The sequence below is a fragment of the Cavia porcellus genome, unplaced genomic scaffold (genome assembly GCF_034190915.1).
Source record: "Cavia porcellus strain 051 isolate PalLab524CR breed Dunkin Hartley unplaced genomic scaffold, mCavPor4.1 scaffold_25, whole genome shotgun sequence".
Classification (NCBI taxonomy): domain Eukaryota; kingdom Metazoa; phylum Chordata; class Mammalia; order Rodentia; family Caviidae; genus Cavia; species Cavia porcellus.
The window spans coordinates 37,397,233-37,414,760 of record NW_026947508.1 but is presented as its reverse complement, the minus strand read 5'-3'; the positions used below and the strand labels follow the sequence as shown (position 1 = coordinate 37,414,760).

The 17,528-nt window shown below is 35.7% G+C and overlaps 1 protein-coding gene across 15 annotated transcripts in view; it reads right to left on the bottom strand.

Annotated features, from left to right (window-relative positions):
* The window catches only part of LOC100730783 (forkhead box protein J3), a 181,465-nt gene that overhangs the window by 67,645 nt on the left and 96,292 nt on the right, over positions 1–17,528 (bottom strand). For 12 of the 15 annotated variants that reach the window (XR_010043134.1, XR_010043133.1, XM_063236303.1 and 9 more), the window contains 3 exons: positions 14,852–14,953; positions 5,045–5,173; positions 1,922–2,090 (listed from right to left, as the gene is read on the bottom strand). Coding sequence is in view for 13 of the 15 variants with exons in the window: in XM_063236303.1 (XP_063092373.1) it covers positions 1,922–2,090; positions 5,045–5,173; positions 14,852–14,953 (400 nt within the window). In the remaining 2 variants the exon portion in view is untranslated. Of the gene's footprint in view, positions 1–23; positions 1,227–1,921; positions 2,091–5,044; positions 5,174–14,851; positions 14,954–17,528 lie in introns of those variants that run through there. The other 3 variants (XM_063236309.1, XM_063236310.1, XM_063236308.1) reach the window with 2 other exon arrangements.

Below are 17,528 nucleotides of genomic sequence, written 5' to 3'. Positions count from 1 at the left end.
ATATTTTCTTCCTCATCTGCATATTTTTCCTCCATCAGCCTCTGAACCCTTACAAAAGTGAAGGGCTCTCAAAGGAACAATTTGAAAACCAATGACCTAGTCCAATGTTATTCATTTTACAAATAGGGTTACTTAAATCCAGAGAGGCAAAGTTACAGAACTTAGACCAGGACCAAGTTCTTACCAATGTTCTTCCTTTTTTTTTAAAAAAAAGTATAAATTACAAACATCTACTTTATTATTTTTGAAGTTTACTGGCACATTTTAGACGTACCACATATTCATATGTGTGACAAATTAATTCTGGGATTCAGAAACTGTCACCATTGTTTTTCAAAAGCTAGTAATTTTTTTCATGGTCATAAAGTTGGAATTGCTTAGAAAAGTCTTTTTCTTTTTTTTTAAAGTTTGGCAGTTGTGAGGATGTCAACCCAGGGGCCTGCTCACACTAAGCAAGCACTGTACGTACCACTTAACTACATCCCCACTCCCGTTAATTCTTTTTACATGTTCATAGGTAAAATGTTTAAGACAAAATCAGAAAATATGACTCCTATTTCAAAAGTATTAACCAGAAAAAGTCACTTCATATACAAGCTATCAATATTCAGATATATATAAACATTGGTACATAATATTCATTTTCATGACAGTGATAAGCACTGAAATATAAACCATATAAGGACATGAATTTTTTTTTCTATTGTTCACTGCTCTACACAGGCAAACTGAATTGTGATGCTGTGTGCTGAATGCAAGCTTCCCTTAAAATCTGTATGTTAGAAATTAACTCCAATGTGACAGATGGTAGTAAGGGACGGGGCCTTGGCAGACATGGCAGGGTACACCTGTAATCCTAGCTACTTAGGAGGCTGACGCATGAGGATTGCAAATGTGAGGCTAGCAGGGAAAATTTAGCAAGATCTTGTTTCAAAATGAAAAGAAAAAGGCTGGTGACACAGACCAGTACTAAAGTGTTTGCCTAAAATAAATGAGGCCCCAGATTCAATCTCTGGTATGAAAAGGGGGAGGTAGGAGAATGCTTTAGGATATGATTAGAAATTAATATCCTTTTAAAAGGACTCAAGGGAGTTAGCTAGTTCTTTGTCCTTCTGGCTCAACTGCCTTATAAAGATACAGTGTGCAGCTGCTGCCATGATCTTGGACTTCCCAGCCTAGAAATACATTTCTGTTGTTTACAAACTACCCAGTCTCAGGTTATTTTGCTGTAACAACAGGAAAGGAATGCGACATTGAGTATAAATAGTTAATATGATAAACAATTAACTATGAAATGCTTCAATGGTAGAATTTTCAATAATTTCTGACTTTTATTCTGTGGAAGAAAAGTAATGTGACATTTTGATCCTATCAGATGTCTAACTAAAATTAAACAGTAGCTAATGACACAAAAACACATTACAGCAATAATCTAGCATTTAGTTGAGAAATAATACTGCATTTCAATTAAACATTTGTAGGATTAAAATGTAATTTATGTGTGTTCTGTAAAATAACCAGAGCTTATCAGTACGTGTACATAACATGTGCCATACACAAAATCACAAACTTAGTGCTACTATAACTCTCTCTGCATAATACAAATCAAAAAGAACAGGACCACACCACTCAGTTTACATTACACGTATCACTAATTATGGCAGTCTTTTTATGTGGCACAGCAGAATTCCTCAACACTGCTCCCAGAATGCTAGTAATCACATAAAGTAAGCATGTAAAACCTGCCATTCCTATGTTATGATATACACATATACAGAGCATAGTAAAGCCATAAAACATGTTATTATTCAACTGTGATCAGGATGATAACGTCCTAAAACTAAGGAAGTAATTTCTGTATGAAAATAATTAATTGAATATTTTTCAATAAAAATTTGTTACAAAAAAGACTTAAACTCACCTTGTTGACTAAGTGACTGCTCAAAAACTGACTTGTAAAGGCTCCGAAATGAGGCACTAAGATCTTCAAAATTATATTCTGAGAAAAGTAGTTGCTTGTCTGGAAGGTTATACTGTGGCTGCTGCTGAGGAGTTAATGACTGAGAGACTGGTTCTGGATGGTTTGTCACCTGAGAAAAGAAAATACAGGTAACTCAGTAGCTCTGTACTATAAGTGGTTTGCTACATGATGCATGTAACTGGAATCAATTAGTGCCAACACTGAAATCCAAAAGGAACTGTTTTTGGACATTTGTTAGATGGGTACACCTTTATAAGTACAGAAAGCAAAATGATTAACATGGATCTTAAAGAACCACAGAATCTAATTTAACATCTATATTCATAGAGAGAAAGAGTTCAAAGAAACTAAATGACTTGACAAATCTTACCTCTAAATAAAAAAAACCAGTAACCATGAAACACCTAAAGAAGATCCTCAAGAAAAAGAAGAGATCGGGGCCTTGAGCTACTCAGGAGGAAAGGGAACACCATAAATACCGAAGAAAGTAAGAATTACCTTTGGAGGCAGTACAACTAGAAATAAAATTAGCAAAAGACACTCTCGGCTGTATTTCTTAAAGATTATACCAAAAAGTTGGAAGTTACCATTTGGTTAGTATTTTGAAAATTAAAGCCTGAAAGATTAAGATGTGAACATTAACATAAGATGACAAGTGGTCTTCTGAAGAACAAAGTCTCACCTGTCCTATCTTGTGAAAGGCAGCTATGGGGAAGCTTTTCTACCTTTCTCATCTGCCTCAGGCTCAGTGAGGCATGGAACTCTCAGTGCCTTGCTCCTAGGAAAGGCATAGCTAGTCACACTACTACTTAACCGCAGTATGGAATCTGTTCCTCCACTACAGAGTGACTTACTACTTGTGTAATCTGTCATCTGGATCTTGTGGTTTGGTACTGTTGTGTGGGATTCAGGGAATAGACACCATGTTAATCTGGCTTATCCTGCACCTGTGTATCATTTACATAGACTTAAATATTTTATATGCTAAAAGTCTTACACAGATTTTACATTTAGTCTACATGAGTAATAAAACTGTCGTATTACACATGGATTCAGCAGGCTCAATCTATAGTGCACATGACAAACCAGCAGCAGCTACTCCACCATTGCTTAAGGACTAGCTGACATCTTATTAAAATGAAATAGCAGTTTGTAGTGTCTAGTTGTCAATAGGGAAATGTGATCTGCTTTAATGACTGGCATAACTTAGTTCTATAAATGCTTCTTTAACTTTTATTATATTTTGTGATACTGAACTCAGTGTCCTGATTTACACTGACCTCAAGATGATTTTACACTTAAAATTATTTTTTAAAAATCAACTTAAATGATTAAACCTTTGCTTATTTTATTTCAGTGCATATTTAATTTGCTTCTTGACCAACTAAATATAATAGGCCCCCTGCATCCATGGGTTCCACATCAATGAATACCAACCACAAACAGAAAATATTTGGGGGGCAGAGGGCTGCATCTGTCCTGAACAGGTACCAACCTTTCCCCATGTCATTAGTCCCTAAACAGTATTGTCAGTGTAACAACTGTCTTATCACATCTATACTTCCTTAGGTATTATAAGTAATCTGGAGATGATTTAAAGGGAAGGGGCCTAGGGATGTAGCTCAGAGACACTGCCTGCTGGGCAAGCACAAGGTCCTGAGTTTGATTCCTGGTACCAAAAACCAAACCAAACTAAACCAAGCCAAACAAATTCAAACCAAGCCAAACCAAACCAAACCAAGCCAAAAGTACATGGAAGGGTGGGAATAGGATATATACAAACACTGTGCCATTTTGTATAAGAGACTGGAGTATTCTTTAATTTTCTTATTTATTAGGAGTCCTAAAGCCACCCCACCCGCACCTCACTGAAGCGGGATTACTGTAATTTTCAGGAGAAACACATGAAAACAAGGGTAATGTACTTCTGCATATCAAAGCCTTCAGCTATAAATGAAAATACACCTGGGTATAATACTGTTATTCCAAACCTAGAACTTATATCTTCTGACTAAAGAGAAGCCTGATCTGTGTTTTTTATATTTAACATTTCTTCTGCCAGGTATTATATGTGAAATTACTACGGAAATTTTAAATATATCTTAATATAGTTTTTTTCTCATTACTTTTTCCTAGGTTTCAAAAATCCTGTTAACTTGTTTCTTTTGAAAGCTGCATGTCTACAAACTTTTTATTTTCTTCTGCAGGACCACCTGTAATTCTCGGTTCTCCCTATTTACTGTGCTCTTTTATATAATTTTGTTTCCTCTGAATTCTTGAGAGTATTTTTTTTCAGAGCACTGACAGCAGTTTTGCCAGTCAATTTTGTTTTCTATATTCAATGTAAACTTTAATTTTGCTGCCTGAATTTTTGTTTCCTGTGTGTTATTTTCTTATCATATGTTCCTCCCTTTGTCTTTCTGTCCTATGGGGTGTTTCTGGTTTTTGTTTGTCTGATTTTCCTCCCAATTTACTCATTGTGGAACAGGAAGTGATCTGGCAAAATTGAGTTTGTAGTGATGAACAGCACTGTATTGTGGAGCTCTTAGACTCTGTCCACTGCCCAATGATAAAACAGAAGCCAGATGGTTTGGAAAGAAATTATCAGATAATTCAAGGATTGTGTTCTTGTAATAGGTAACAAATTAGAAACATGAACACTTACACAGGTCACTCTTTGGCTTGGCTTTGAATCCCTTTCTCAGACTGACAGGTGGAGGACAAATTAGTACATATATCTCCTAAGCTTTTTTCTCGAGAAGTATAGAGTATCATCAACTATAGTTCCACCAGAATAAAGCCCATTTTTCCTGCTATAAATGATTTTAGATGCAGAATAAAGTACATCAAAGTATGTGACATAGCATAAATGTGTATTTATACTAATGTAAAATGTAAATATCAAGTTAAAAACACTGTCAAGGTAGAAGTCTGGCCTACTTAAAAACTGACTAGTGAAAAATACGTATCTTCATTTTAAAATATGGATTTCAGTTATATTTGCTTCAGTTTTAAGCAGTACATGAATACCTAACAAAAAAAGCTAACTTTACTAAGACTTACCGGTGTGTAACTATGCACACTTCCAACACTGTTCAAATTAACAGATGCCAAACTCTGGTCTGAGAGACTGTTGTTAAGGCTACTGCGTGGGCTATCACTACCATCCTGATCCGTATTGTACAATGTTACCTAGAATGAAAAAGAATAACTAAACACATAGTTCATACAATAACAAGTACTTTTAAAACAACTATATAACTACTCAGTCAAGGATAAACTTGAGACTTTTATAAGTTAATGGATGCAATTTGAGATCATATTCACAAGTGAAAAAAATCAGACTCACATGTGTAAACATTGTATTGTCTCAGTGGTGTGAGAAATTGAAAGCACAAATAAGGTCTAGAATGTACAACTGTGAAATAGTTAAAAAAATAGTAATTGTTTAAAAGGAAAAAAGAAGTAGGAGCGGGGGAAAGAGGAAAGGAAGAGAGAAAAATGCAAGGTAGCTACACTGTTAGTGTTTCTTAGTTCACTGAAAAGGGTTTGTGCTAATATCAATTGGAGAATTTTTATGCCCATATCTTTTTTTTTTTTTTGTACTGGGAATTGAATTTATGACCTTCCAGGCAAGCACTGTGCTACTGAGCTATATATTTAGCCCCTACACCCGTGCTCTGAGCAACCTCTTTGAAGATGACAATATATACTCTATTAACTATTGTTATTTTATTATTTTGTTATGAAATTGTTTTACCTTTTTAAAATAAAATTAAAAACAGAAACAACTATATGAAAACAAAACTGAGCATATAGCAGGAAGACAAAACATCAATGACCTCATGCTTAAAAATGCAAGGGTTTAGATGCACATTCTAAGATCTATAGTCACTGAACATACACAGGTAAACAAACACCTAAGATGTGCCACCATACTTACAGAACTCACAGCCAGACTAACCCATACATGAGCTCCCCCTGCCACACTGAGATGATCCTTACTGAAAAGGAACAAACTATTTCTAAAACCAGGGAAGGAAGTTGCACAGGAAAAAAAAAGAACTGATCAGTGGTCTTTCCTTTGTCATTTACTCCAAATTCATATCCTCAATGCCTACTTCATGTTCAACATGAAATAATTTTCTCAATATTTTGAAAACTAAAGGACATATCTGTATAGAAATACATTTATTCATCAGGAACAGTCAGTAATTAGAGACTATAGAGTTTTACTATTAAATATTTCTACAATGTTTATTTTTATTTCCAACCTTTGAGCAAAACTACTATCAAAACCTTAGGCATCACAAAAAAAAAATACAAAACAAAAAAATTAAGGTAAGTATTTGTGTTGTATTTGTAAATGGAACTATAACTGTCCAACATACAAAACCATACATGAGTATTCTAATTTTTAGAAATAATATGCTTAATATACACATTAGACATAAGAGCTACTATGTGAAACTGTTGAACATGGTTAACTGGCAGAGGCTAGTACTCCTATGGACTTACACCACTGACAGAGTGTATTTTCTTTATACCATGGTTTAGTTTGTCTATAACAAACATTATAAATTTTAATTAGAAACCAAAAAGGTATTTTTAAAACAGAAAGCAAATTATCTTTCATGGTTCTGTTCAGATACTATCACTAACTTTTCAACATTCATACTTTCGTGAGGACAGTTAACCATTTAACAGGTTCCCCTAAGCATCACCTGGGCAACACTTTATGTACTATCCTGAGCATCTGGCATTGTTCAGGCCGGTGTCGTATCAGCCAGTTGATTCTTGTACTAAATAAATTATTTCTTGTTATCTTACAAAAATTAACAGAAAAAAATGTGAGTTTGGTCATGCTGCATTTAAATAATTGGACCAGCAAGTGGTTAATACACTTGACTTTAGAGTCTAACTAATGTGCAGCAAAATTTTAACCACTATTACATTAACCTTGAGTTCCCAATCAATAATCATGAATAACATAGTATTTTCTATATATAGTATATGATTAATGAGTATTTGGTGAATTTAGCAAACAACTGACCATCACTCTGTGTTAAAAATAGTAATGGATATGTTTCCCAAAATTATGCATTTTTTTGTTATTAACAACTCAAATTTTACCACAGAAAGAGAATATCAGTGGTTTTCCTTGAAGTGACAGGCTCACTTGGTTCATTTTCAAGAAAACATCTACCAAATTCTCAAGTTAAATAATCACTGTCAGCTATTTTTTCACATAAACACAGAAGTCAGGTTCAGCTTCCAATTCAATCATGCAAACCCTTGAAGTAACAAGTGCAATTCAGTCTGTAGAACTGTTTTTTATGCATCTTCCCCATAACCTCCCACAAAATACTAAAAAGATGTGTGCACAATATTTTTCCTGCTTTACCAAAGGTAAGTAAAACTATTTTTAAATTAAAGTATGTGGCAGTGAAGAATACAGTGACCATGTGTACAGTCAGATGGTCCTGCCTTGATTGGTGCTAAGATGCTAGAGGTATACACACTAACTTTGTTCTTGCCACAGCTGTGAAATGCAAATATAAAGAAAAAGACAAATAATATATGCTATTATGAAAAGTTCTGACTCACACTCCACCCGGGTATCCACAGACTGAGGGTGCTTTGCGCCCTGCTGATACCCACGTCACCAGCACTCGTGTACCCCCCAGTCAGCACTCACAGATGGCTGCTGGCCCCCTACTCCTGGAACACCATGTGAACTTTTGCATTGCTGCTTGGCATTTCCACTTCTAGCCAATTATAAAGAGATCCACACAATATATGGTTTCCTTGTTTTCTACATTATATCTGTTAGTATTACTTCTTTCTTTCCATTTTTAGAAAAATATATTCTTTTGTCCCACTAAACTTTACTGTTTTATCATTTATATTCAGGTCTTAGATCCACTGAAAGATAGCACTTAATTCTGTTGGATGAGTGAGTCTGTCTATCCTTATGCCAGCACTGTGCCACACTTTCCATTACAGTTTTACTTTTAACATTTGGAAATGTAAATCCTCTAATTTTCGTATTTTTCTTCAATTATTGTTGAACATTTGGATTCCCATTCATATTTTAGGATCAGCTTGTAGCTTTCTAGACCCCTCTCTTCCTCCAACAAACATCTTAAAAAGTTTTATTGTATTAAATCTGAAAACCAATTTGGGAACTGCTAACTTCTTTATAATAGTCTTCTACAAGAAAATGGTATCTCTTTTTTGTTTTCTCTCAGTAATTCTCCTAGTTTTCAGTATACAGTTTATCTTTCATTTATATTAGCATTTTGGATTATTTTTATTTATTTATTGAGAAAAAGTCTTACTAAATATCACCTGGGCAGGGTTCAAATTTGAGATCCTTCTGCCTCAGCTTCCTAGAGTGCTGGGATTACAGGCATGTGCTACCATGTCTGCCTGAGTATTTGATGTTTTTGGTCAGTATTTTTTTTTTTTTTTTTTGTACCGGGGATCGAACTCACCTCATGCTTGCCAGGCAGGCGCTTATGCCACTGAGCTAAGCCCTCGGCTATCTGATGTTTTTGAATGCTAATACAAATATTATCTTTTAAATTTTCTGATTGTGGCTAGTATAATAAAAATATAACTGATTAACACTGATCTTGCATCAAGAGATCTTATTAAAGAGATTTTATATAAAGAAGCTTTAAAAGGCTCTAAAGTTTTTACCTGTACAGTCATTTTGAGTTTTCTATATAGACAACCATGTCACCAGTGAACAATGATTATAGGGTCTGGCTTTTATCATCCATGTATTTATGCATGTTCAATGTGTCTTTCAGCTTCTCCACAAAATAGCTGTAACTGTTGCTCTTTTCTACATTAACTCCATCATGCATGTCATTTCTGGGTCAGTTTTGACTGCTTGTTTTCTCCACACTGAGATTTTTTATGTCAAGTAAATTTTAATTAGGTACTAGACACTGTGATTTTTACTTTGTTCATGACGCATTTTGTATTCCCATAAATGTTGAGTTTCTCATTTGTTGATTATTGCTATTTTACGTAAGTATTTGCTACTTCACTGATTTTTTTTTTTGGTACCAGGAATTAAACTTAGGATCACATGCTTGCCAGGCATGTGGTGTTCTGCTATATGCTCAGTGACTTCACTTACTAACTTTTGCCTTCCTTATAATTATGTTGTTGTTCTGCTTCTAGATGCTTACATTTTTACTATTCAACCTTTGTTTAGTCTTGTTGTATATATAATTAAGGCTATGATTTTAACTAGATCTCATAGGCCTTGATATGTCCTATTTGTATTTTTCATCAAAGTGTTCTATTTTCTACTATTTCTTCAATCTATGATTATTTAAAACTGTAACGCTTAACCTGCAAATTTTGGAGTACTTTCCTGGTACTTTTATTACTGCTACCTTAATTCCACTGTAATGGAAAATAAAGTGTATCATGTCAGTCTTCTGAAAACTGATGAGATTCCCTTTAGGACCAAACATAGATCAATATATGGTTATGTAACTGTTCAATGTATACTTTTAAAAATATGTACTTTGGAGCTGGGTGTAGTGGTGCATGCCTGTAATCTCAGCACTCAGGAGGCCAAGGCAGGAGGATCACCTTGAGTTCGAGGCTATCCTGGGCTATATAATGAGTTCAATGCCAGCCTGAACTACATAGTAAGACCCTGTCTCCAAAAACCAAACCAAACCGTGTTTTGGGGTGGGGTGCTGGGAATGAAGCTCAGAGGTGGAGTGCCTGCCTAGCGCACTCAAGGTCCTGGGTTCAATCTCCAGTATGTCAATAAAATATTACATTGTGCAACTGTTGGATGCAACATTATAATGTAAGTCAGGTGGATCAAATTTCCTTTTTGTGGTTCCAACCTCCACCTTTAATGGAAGTTTTGTTTGCTGTCTTAAATTTAGCCTACTTGTTCCAACAGTATACAGAGAGAAATGTCCAATTCTACCACTGTGCTACAGGATTTGTCCATTTCTTTTTTCAACCACATCACCTTTTGAGACTATGTAATTAGATACAAAACTTAGCATTAGACTTTGTTATCTGCTTTTCTTTCTTTCTGTTTTGTTTTGTTCTGGTCTGAGACAGGATTTCACTGTGCAGTTCAGGCTATCCGCAAACATAGCAAACCTCCTGCCTCAGCCTACCTTGAGTGCTGGGATTACAAATCTGGCTGTTATCTGCCTTTCTTAATAAAACATCTCTACTAATACGTCTACTCTTTGTTCGTTTTCTTCTCTCTTCTTGCTTACTTTTTAATTAGTCAAAGAGTCATCATTTTTCGATACCACTTGCATATTCTTTTACTACTTTTTAGGAGCCAAGAGCAGTGGTTCATGAGGTATGGAACCTTGATCAACAATTTACGAAAAATTTTAGAAGTTCTGGATGATATTACCTTCTTCCAAACAGCATTTAGTTTCCTTCTTGCTAGAATAAAATTCTGTATATTACTCTAAAAAGTTTAGACTCATCACTTTTTAAAAATCCATTTTATTTCAAAGCCAAAAAAATAGTATTTCAAAACATGTCAATCAGGGGGCAACAATGGCACATACACTGTGCACTGCTATCCCTAAATCATTCATCCAGAGCACAAGATTGAGTGTTCTGGGAATGCAATCTGCAGCAGCACAGAGAAAATGAGACAGATAAGAAAAAGGAGGAGGCCTTTAATGTGAGCACAGGAGAGCTTCACGGGGCAGGGGGTACAGAGGCTCTCAAATGAGAACAAGGAAGGGGCTGGGGAAGCAGTTTGGGAGGTGGGCACAGTGACATACAAACTGCTGATTTGAAGGAACATCTGCCTGTGTTAAAACAGGAGACAGAAAGATTTACTGGGGGCTGGAGATGGAGGCTTAGGGAGGCTTAGTGGAGGTTGGGACTGAAGAGAGCTTGGCACATGCACAAAAAAGGGAAAGGGAGGTTTATCTCTGGGTCCGGTACCAAGTTGGGAAGATGTCGCTAAATTGCAGGCTAGCAGACTATATCGAAGACATATGCACTCAATTGTCTGAACGTTACTAGCACAAATCTTTCTCTTCAATGACCTCAGAGAAATCAGTAGTATAACTATCTTAACTATCACACACACACACACACGTTTCTTTTGGTTTCTCACACTAATGAGACAACATATTTACAACACGTGTGAGTCTGATTTATTTCACTTATGAGTATGGTCTCAAGTTACATCCATTTATCTATAAATGTCTCCAGTTTATCTCTCTTTGTGGCTGAATAGTACTCCACTGTATAAAAATACCACATCTTTCTTATCCATTCCTCAGTTGAAGAGCATTTAGGTTGCTTCAAAAACTATTACAAATAGTGCTGCTATGAACATGGGTACATACATATATATGTATTGCTGTAATATGATGCTTTTAATTTTTCTGGGAAGATATCCAAAAAGGTAATAGCTAGGTCAAATACAATCCAATTTTTTTGAGAAATCTCCACAATGATTTCCTCAGTGGTTGCACCAGTCTACACTCCTAGCAGAGAATTTCTTTCTCCCCACAGCCTCTCCAGCATTTGTTATCAGTTGATTTCTTGATAACAGCCATTCTTTCTTGGGTGAGGTAGAATTTCAGTGTCGTTTTAATTTGCATCTCTTGAATGACCAGTGATGTTGAACATTTTGTCATATATTTATTTGTTGTTTGTATTTCATCTTAGGAAAGTATACTTATCTTGTTGGGGCACATTTATAATATAAAAATACATTTATGAGATGGCAAACTTTTAGATATTTCATGATCAATTGGAGATCTTTGACCAAGTTTCTGTTTCTGCTTTTTCTGCTGAATTCAACTGACCTTGATGGTGTCTACAGCCCAGCTGCATATCTCAGATGAGAACTAAGTCAGAATAATTAAGGCACTCAGGGGTAATTGAAGGGCCCTTCCCCAGAATGTTTTCATATTATGGTAATGCCCTTATCTGTGCTCAGCCTGTAAGGACCCCTCCCCTTGTTCCTAGAACATTTCTATTGTTTTAGAACTAGCCTGCTTGTCTATATATGACTCAATGTATGTAACCAATTATATAAAGTTTTGCTACTTGCCTTGTATCTATTGAAAGAGTTTTGCCCCAGAATAAGTTACAAAATTGGCAGTGGGAGGCTGAATCAGAGGATGTTTACCTTGAGGTCACTTCCTCCTTCCCCTATTACAACTTCCTTTTTCTTTTTCCAGTGCCGGCAAAAACAGTTCCAATCAGCTCCTCACGCATCATCAATGACCGCACTAAGCACCACTCTGGTCAAAGGTTACATATGTTCCACACCCCATATTCCAGTCGAAGGTGACAGCCCAGCTGCCAAGGGTTGTGTGCTCTTTCCCATGTCAACTTAATAAACTTGTTCATTTTGTATTTTTGCTTCTCTATTGTGCCAGAATAGTCTAACACCTATCACTTTTAAATTCTGTATGAACTAAATTTTTCCTAAATTCAGGGCTGTTGCTTTTGAGGAATTACCCCCTCAATAGTCCACGGATGTGAAAATCTAACAGTCCTCTGGTGTGAACGTTAAATGCTGCCTTCTTATCTCTTCAGTGTAGAGTAAGTCTTCCTTTATGCTTGGCTTGGTATGACTTGGGAATTTTCCCATAACAATCTCAGATGCGGTCTTTATCTGGCAGGACTGATTTTTTTGAGTTCTTTATGTTCAACTGTAATCCTTTGTCTGAGGTACAGTTGGCAAATATTTTCTCACACATTGTGGGTTGTCTCCTCACTCTGTTGGTGTTTTTTGTTTTTTGGGTTTTTTTTGCTGTGCAAAAGCTTTTCAATAGGATGAGATCCCAGTTGATTCTTTGTGATAGTTCCTGTGTAGTCAGGGGTTTGTTCATAAAGTCTTTGCCTACACCAATGTCTTCAAGAGTTTTACCTACTCTATCTTCTAGAAGATGTAATGTTTCTGTTTTAATATTAAGATCTTTGGGGCTGGGGATTTAGCTCAGGGGCATAAGCACCTGCCTTGCAAGCAGGCGGTCGTGAGTTCAATCCCTGGTACCGATAAAAATGAAAAAGACAAAAAAAAAATATTAAGATCTTTGATCCATTCTGATTTTAGCTTAGTGAACATGGTGAAAGATACGGGTCCAATTTTAATCTTTGGTATGTGGAGAGGTTCATCAATTTTGGTTTGCTCAAACAGAATAAAGTATTTTTCAGGTAACAACTTGGAAACCTAGGGTACTTGTCATTATTCTCTTTGTTGAAGGTCTGAACTACAATTTTTATCTCCTTTGTTTGGTAAGACTGCTAAATTCTGGCTAGTGGAAAATGTACTTTGTGATTGAGGTCAAGCACTCAAAACTAGTAGTTAGTAAATGTCTAAAGTACATAGTACAAAAAGTTGAAGTCCCTTCTGAAATTCCTCAGGGCCTTGGCTCCTCAAGATCCAGTTGTCTTATAGCCCTAAACTCCAATGTTGTCTCTCTGACTGGAAGACTGCTGTACGCTGTTTTGTCTAATCTGTAAAATGTTCCCAGGAAAATTTGCAAAGCTTATCTCAATTTGTTTGCCTTTTCTCATGAGTCTTGGAGGGGGATTTTATAGACTTGAGGACTTGTTTGATGTTAGCTATTCCATTACATATGAAAGAAGCTAGAAAACTTGTGCTCCTTTGACACCATGTTACTTGGTCAGAAAATCCTAGCATGAGTTATACTGCAAAGAGCAGTATCCTAACCTATGTATTTCATTAGATATTGTTCCAGCTAGCTGGTCATCATTAGAGATGATTTCTAGGAGTACAGATTTCTTGCCACTATTCACAAGGGTGGAGAAACTAATTTGGCAGGACTGCACTGAAATCCTAGGATTACCATTACCCACCAACAAACAAAGATAAACAGCCCATTCTCCCAAAGTGATAGTGGCCTGATAATTCCATAGCCTGCCTTGTGGAAAAAAAGCATTACTCTATACATATTAGCTGCCGATTCTCTTTCTACATTGGTATCTGACTGTCACTAAACAAAAAGAGCCTTTGACTACTACATTAATCCAATAATTTATTTAACTGTGAGTTTGTAAGGTGTGCATAAGAAGAATAAAAGATAAAAACAATGCAACAGCACTAGTGAGAGCCAGAAAGGAGAGGTGAAGAAGAGAAGGTAAAAGCTAAAGGGAGAAGACACAAACAAGACTGAAAGAGAAGATGAGTAGGAGGATGAAAGGTATATGGCTTCAGGGGAAATATAGGGTTGCACATAAGAGGAAACCAACACATAAAACTTAATTTACGAAACTCTCAAACCTTTTCAGAGTTGTGAGATATGAGACTTAAGAAATGATAATGAAAAAACATTTGTATCTCTCTAGATATCTAATCATTGAACATAAAGTTTTGACTCATATCACAAGATACCTCAATTATCACACACTGCTTCTGGATGTGTTCTTAGACTTAAATATCATAAAAACAGGTTGACTATCACTTCAATGAACTCTACTAGGTTGTCCAAATTATTTGTTTTACTAGATTATTCTGGCTCCCTGAAATCTGACAATTTTTTTAACCATATATATGAAGGGGTAATCAAAGTTCTGAAATAAATTGATTCAATAAGATGCTGGCTCAGAAATTCTATCCATGTGAACAGGCATAGTCAAGATTTTAAATTAATACAGTTTCCCAGTAAACAGCTTCTAATTTCTCCTGAGAAACATTTTCTTCTAATTTGTACATACCTTAAAACATTACAGAATTAACGTAAATGGCCATGAATAAAGTAAACAAATTTGTATCATCTATATAGATCTCTGTCACTATAAAGGCAAATTAAATATATTACTCAAGGACATTTCAAAAATGTTAAATAATAATGAAATTACTTTGTTAGTCACAGTGTTGATTGCCAGAGTTGGAGAGGCACTTCCCGAAATAATACACTCCATTCCCAAAGAATCTGAATCTATGCTATATGGAGTTGAGGCCTAAAATACAAGAACAAAACAAATAATTATTAGCTTATTTATCTAAGATTTTAACACAGTTTCAAGGGATTTTATTAAGTTCTCTAACATCCAGTTTTGTCCATTGTTTCTGAAAATACATAGCTACTGAAATACCTTTATTTTAGGATGCTACTGATCTGATACCACAAAAGTCACTGGTATAGCTATTCCCTAACAACTCTTTTAATGTGTTACAGGCTAGGCTGGCAAAAACTGTCAACAAACATCTATAGGGGAGACAGCTAGTAGTCCTCTAATATTCATTCTTTTCTTCTCCCTTTTAGTAACAGAACCCTATACCATTCCCTATAGCTACAGACTACCTTTTCCAAACTCATTTGTTGTGGCCACGTGACTAAAGTTGGCTAATGAGATGTAACCAGGAACAATGTGTACAATATCTCTCCAACAATTTACAGTACTGGGGATTGATACACTAAATTACATCCCCAGTCTATCCTTTAAAAAAATTATTTGACACGGAGTCTTTCAATTACCCAGGATGAGCCTGAATTTGGGATCTTCTTGCCTTAGTCTCTCATCTCAGAGTGCTGGAACTATAGGCATGTACCACCATACTCAACTATGTTTGTAAATTTTGCAACATGTCTCTGAAAGGACTTGTCCTGAAATCTCATTCTCTCTTGTTGTGGGCTGGCACAGAGACACAGTGGTCATTATGCTTAACCATAAAACTTAAGTATTAATACTCTGGAAAATGCTGAATAAACAAGACTGGTAAGAATCTGAATGATCCTGAGCAGAATTTATCTCCTGATCCAATCTGTCAGCTCAGACTTTCACCCGAGAGAAAAAGAAATTCCTCTTGTTTAAGCCACTCAGTTACCATTTTTTATTATTCTTTTGTGTTTAAGAGAATATTGTGAACAATATTCTAAATACACACACACACACACACACACACACACACAGTTTTATATGTGCTGTTCGTAGAGATAACATAAGTGTCCAAAAAAAAAAAAAAAAAAAAAAAAAACCACTGAAGGCTAGAGGAGAGGAAGGGGATTTAAAAAATTAAGATATATTATGTACACATACCAACTCCTCAGAAGGAATGTGATTATTACCCACAAACATGTACTAATTTTAAAAAAGGGTGACTTTCTGCATTTATTATTTTGAATACCCTCTCCCCTTGCTCCCTTCCATGAGCACCCAGGAGTTAGCCTCAGTGATGAAGTCAAGAAAGGTAAAGATGAGTACCGAATGGCAAGGAGGTCAGTGCCATGCACATTTCTCTTTGGAAAACACTGGACCCACACTTGACACCAACTTAACACAGTTTTAAAAGGTAATACTTATGGCTTGGATATAGCTCAGTGCTAAAATACTTGCCTAGCATACACAAGGCCATGAGTTACATATCTGGCACTGTGAAATAAAAAAGAAAAAAGAAAACAAGAGCAAAAAACCCAAAGATACCAAAATAGCAAAAGAACAATTTAATTGAGACACATTGCAGAGGTCAATCTCTTATCACTAAATTCCTTAGTATGGATTCCTTTCATCAGGTAATCTAAACAACCTAAGGGTTGTTTAGAAGAAGGAAAACATAAGCACTGAGAATGAGATGAAAGAGAAAAGGGATCCAGAAAAGAAGTTGAAAGAACCATAAAAATAGTTCTGTCGGGGGCTGGGGATTTAGCTCAGTGGCATAAGTGCCTGCCTTGCAAGCAGGCAGTCGTGAGTTCGATCCCTGGTACCGAAAAAGACAAAAAAAAAAAAAAAAAAAAAAAAAAGTTCTGTCTACGGTTTGATTTTAGTGCCAGCCAACTGAGCTATATGTGAGTTAATACAGAGGACTCCTTTGGAAAACTGTTCCTCTAACTCAACTTAGTCATCTCAGTCAGACTTCTGGGTCATTAATTCTTGCTCTTTACTGGTATGAAAAGGGAAACCTGTGCTATGATTTCATGCAAATCACTCAAACTTTTTGCTGGCTTCCTCCTATATAAAAAGAGGATTGTGCCACTGCCTTTAGACATTTAAGACCATTAATCAAGTAATTCATGTAAAACACTTAGCACTGAACCTGAAATACATAAGAAATCATAGATATTGTGCTAAACACTAGAATCTATCTGCCATTGATGCCAGAATATGCAAAGGAACACCCTGTACTAATTGATGAGAAAGGAAACACTTTTAATGATGCACTGAATTCCCTGAAGTCAGATTCAGTCAGTTATGATTCCTTAGTAAATTTTGAAAATCATGGATACTTTTATATTTCAATAGTCAGTAAAGGGCACTACCTCTACAAGCATAGATGTTCTTAATAGTAGATATTTTTATGCAGGTACATTGATTCTATATTATTAATAGGCAAGTACTTTGATTAGTAAAGCTAGTGGGTCTAGGCAAAATGATAAACTGTTATTACTACAACCATAAATTCAAATGGTAGACAAAGGTAGTATCAATGAACCTAATGTGGATAGTATCAGTCAGTCTGTGAAAGGTCCATTCTGGAGTTCTTATTCATTCAAGTTCCACTTGAAATAAGGCAGTGTAACACTGTTACAAACCAATC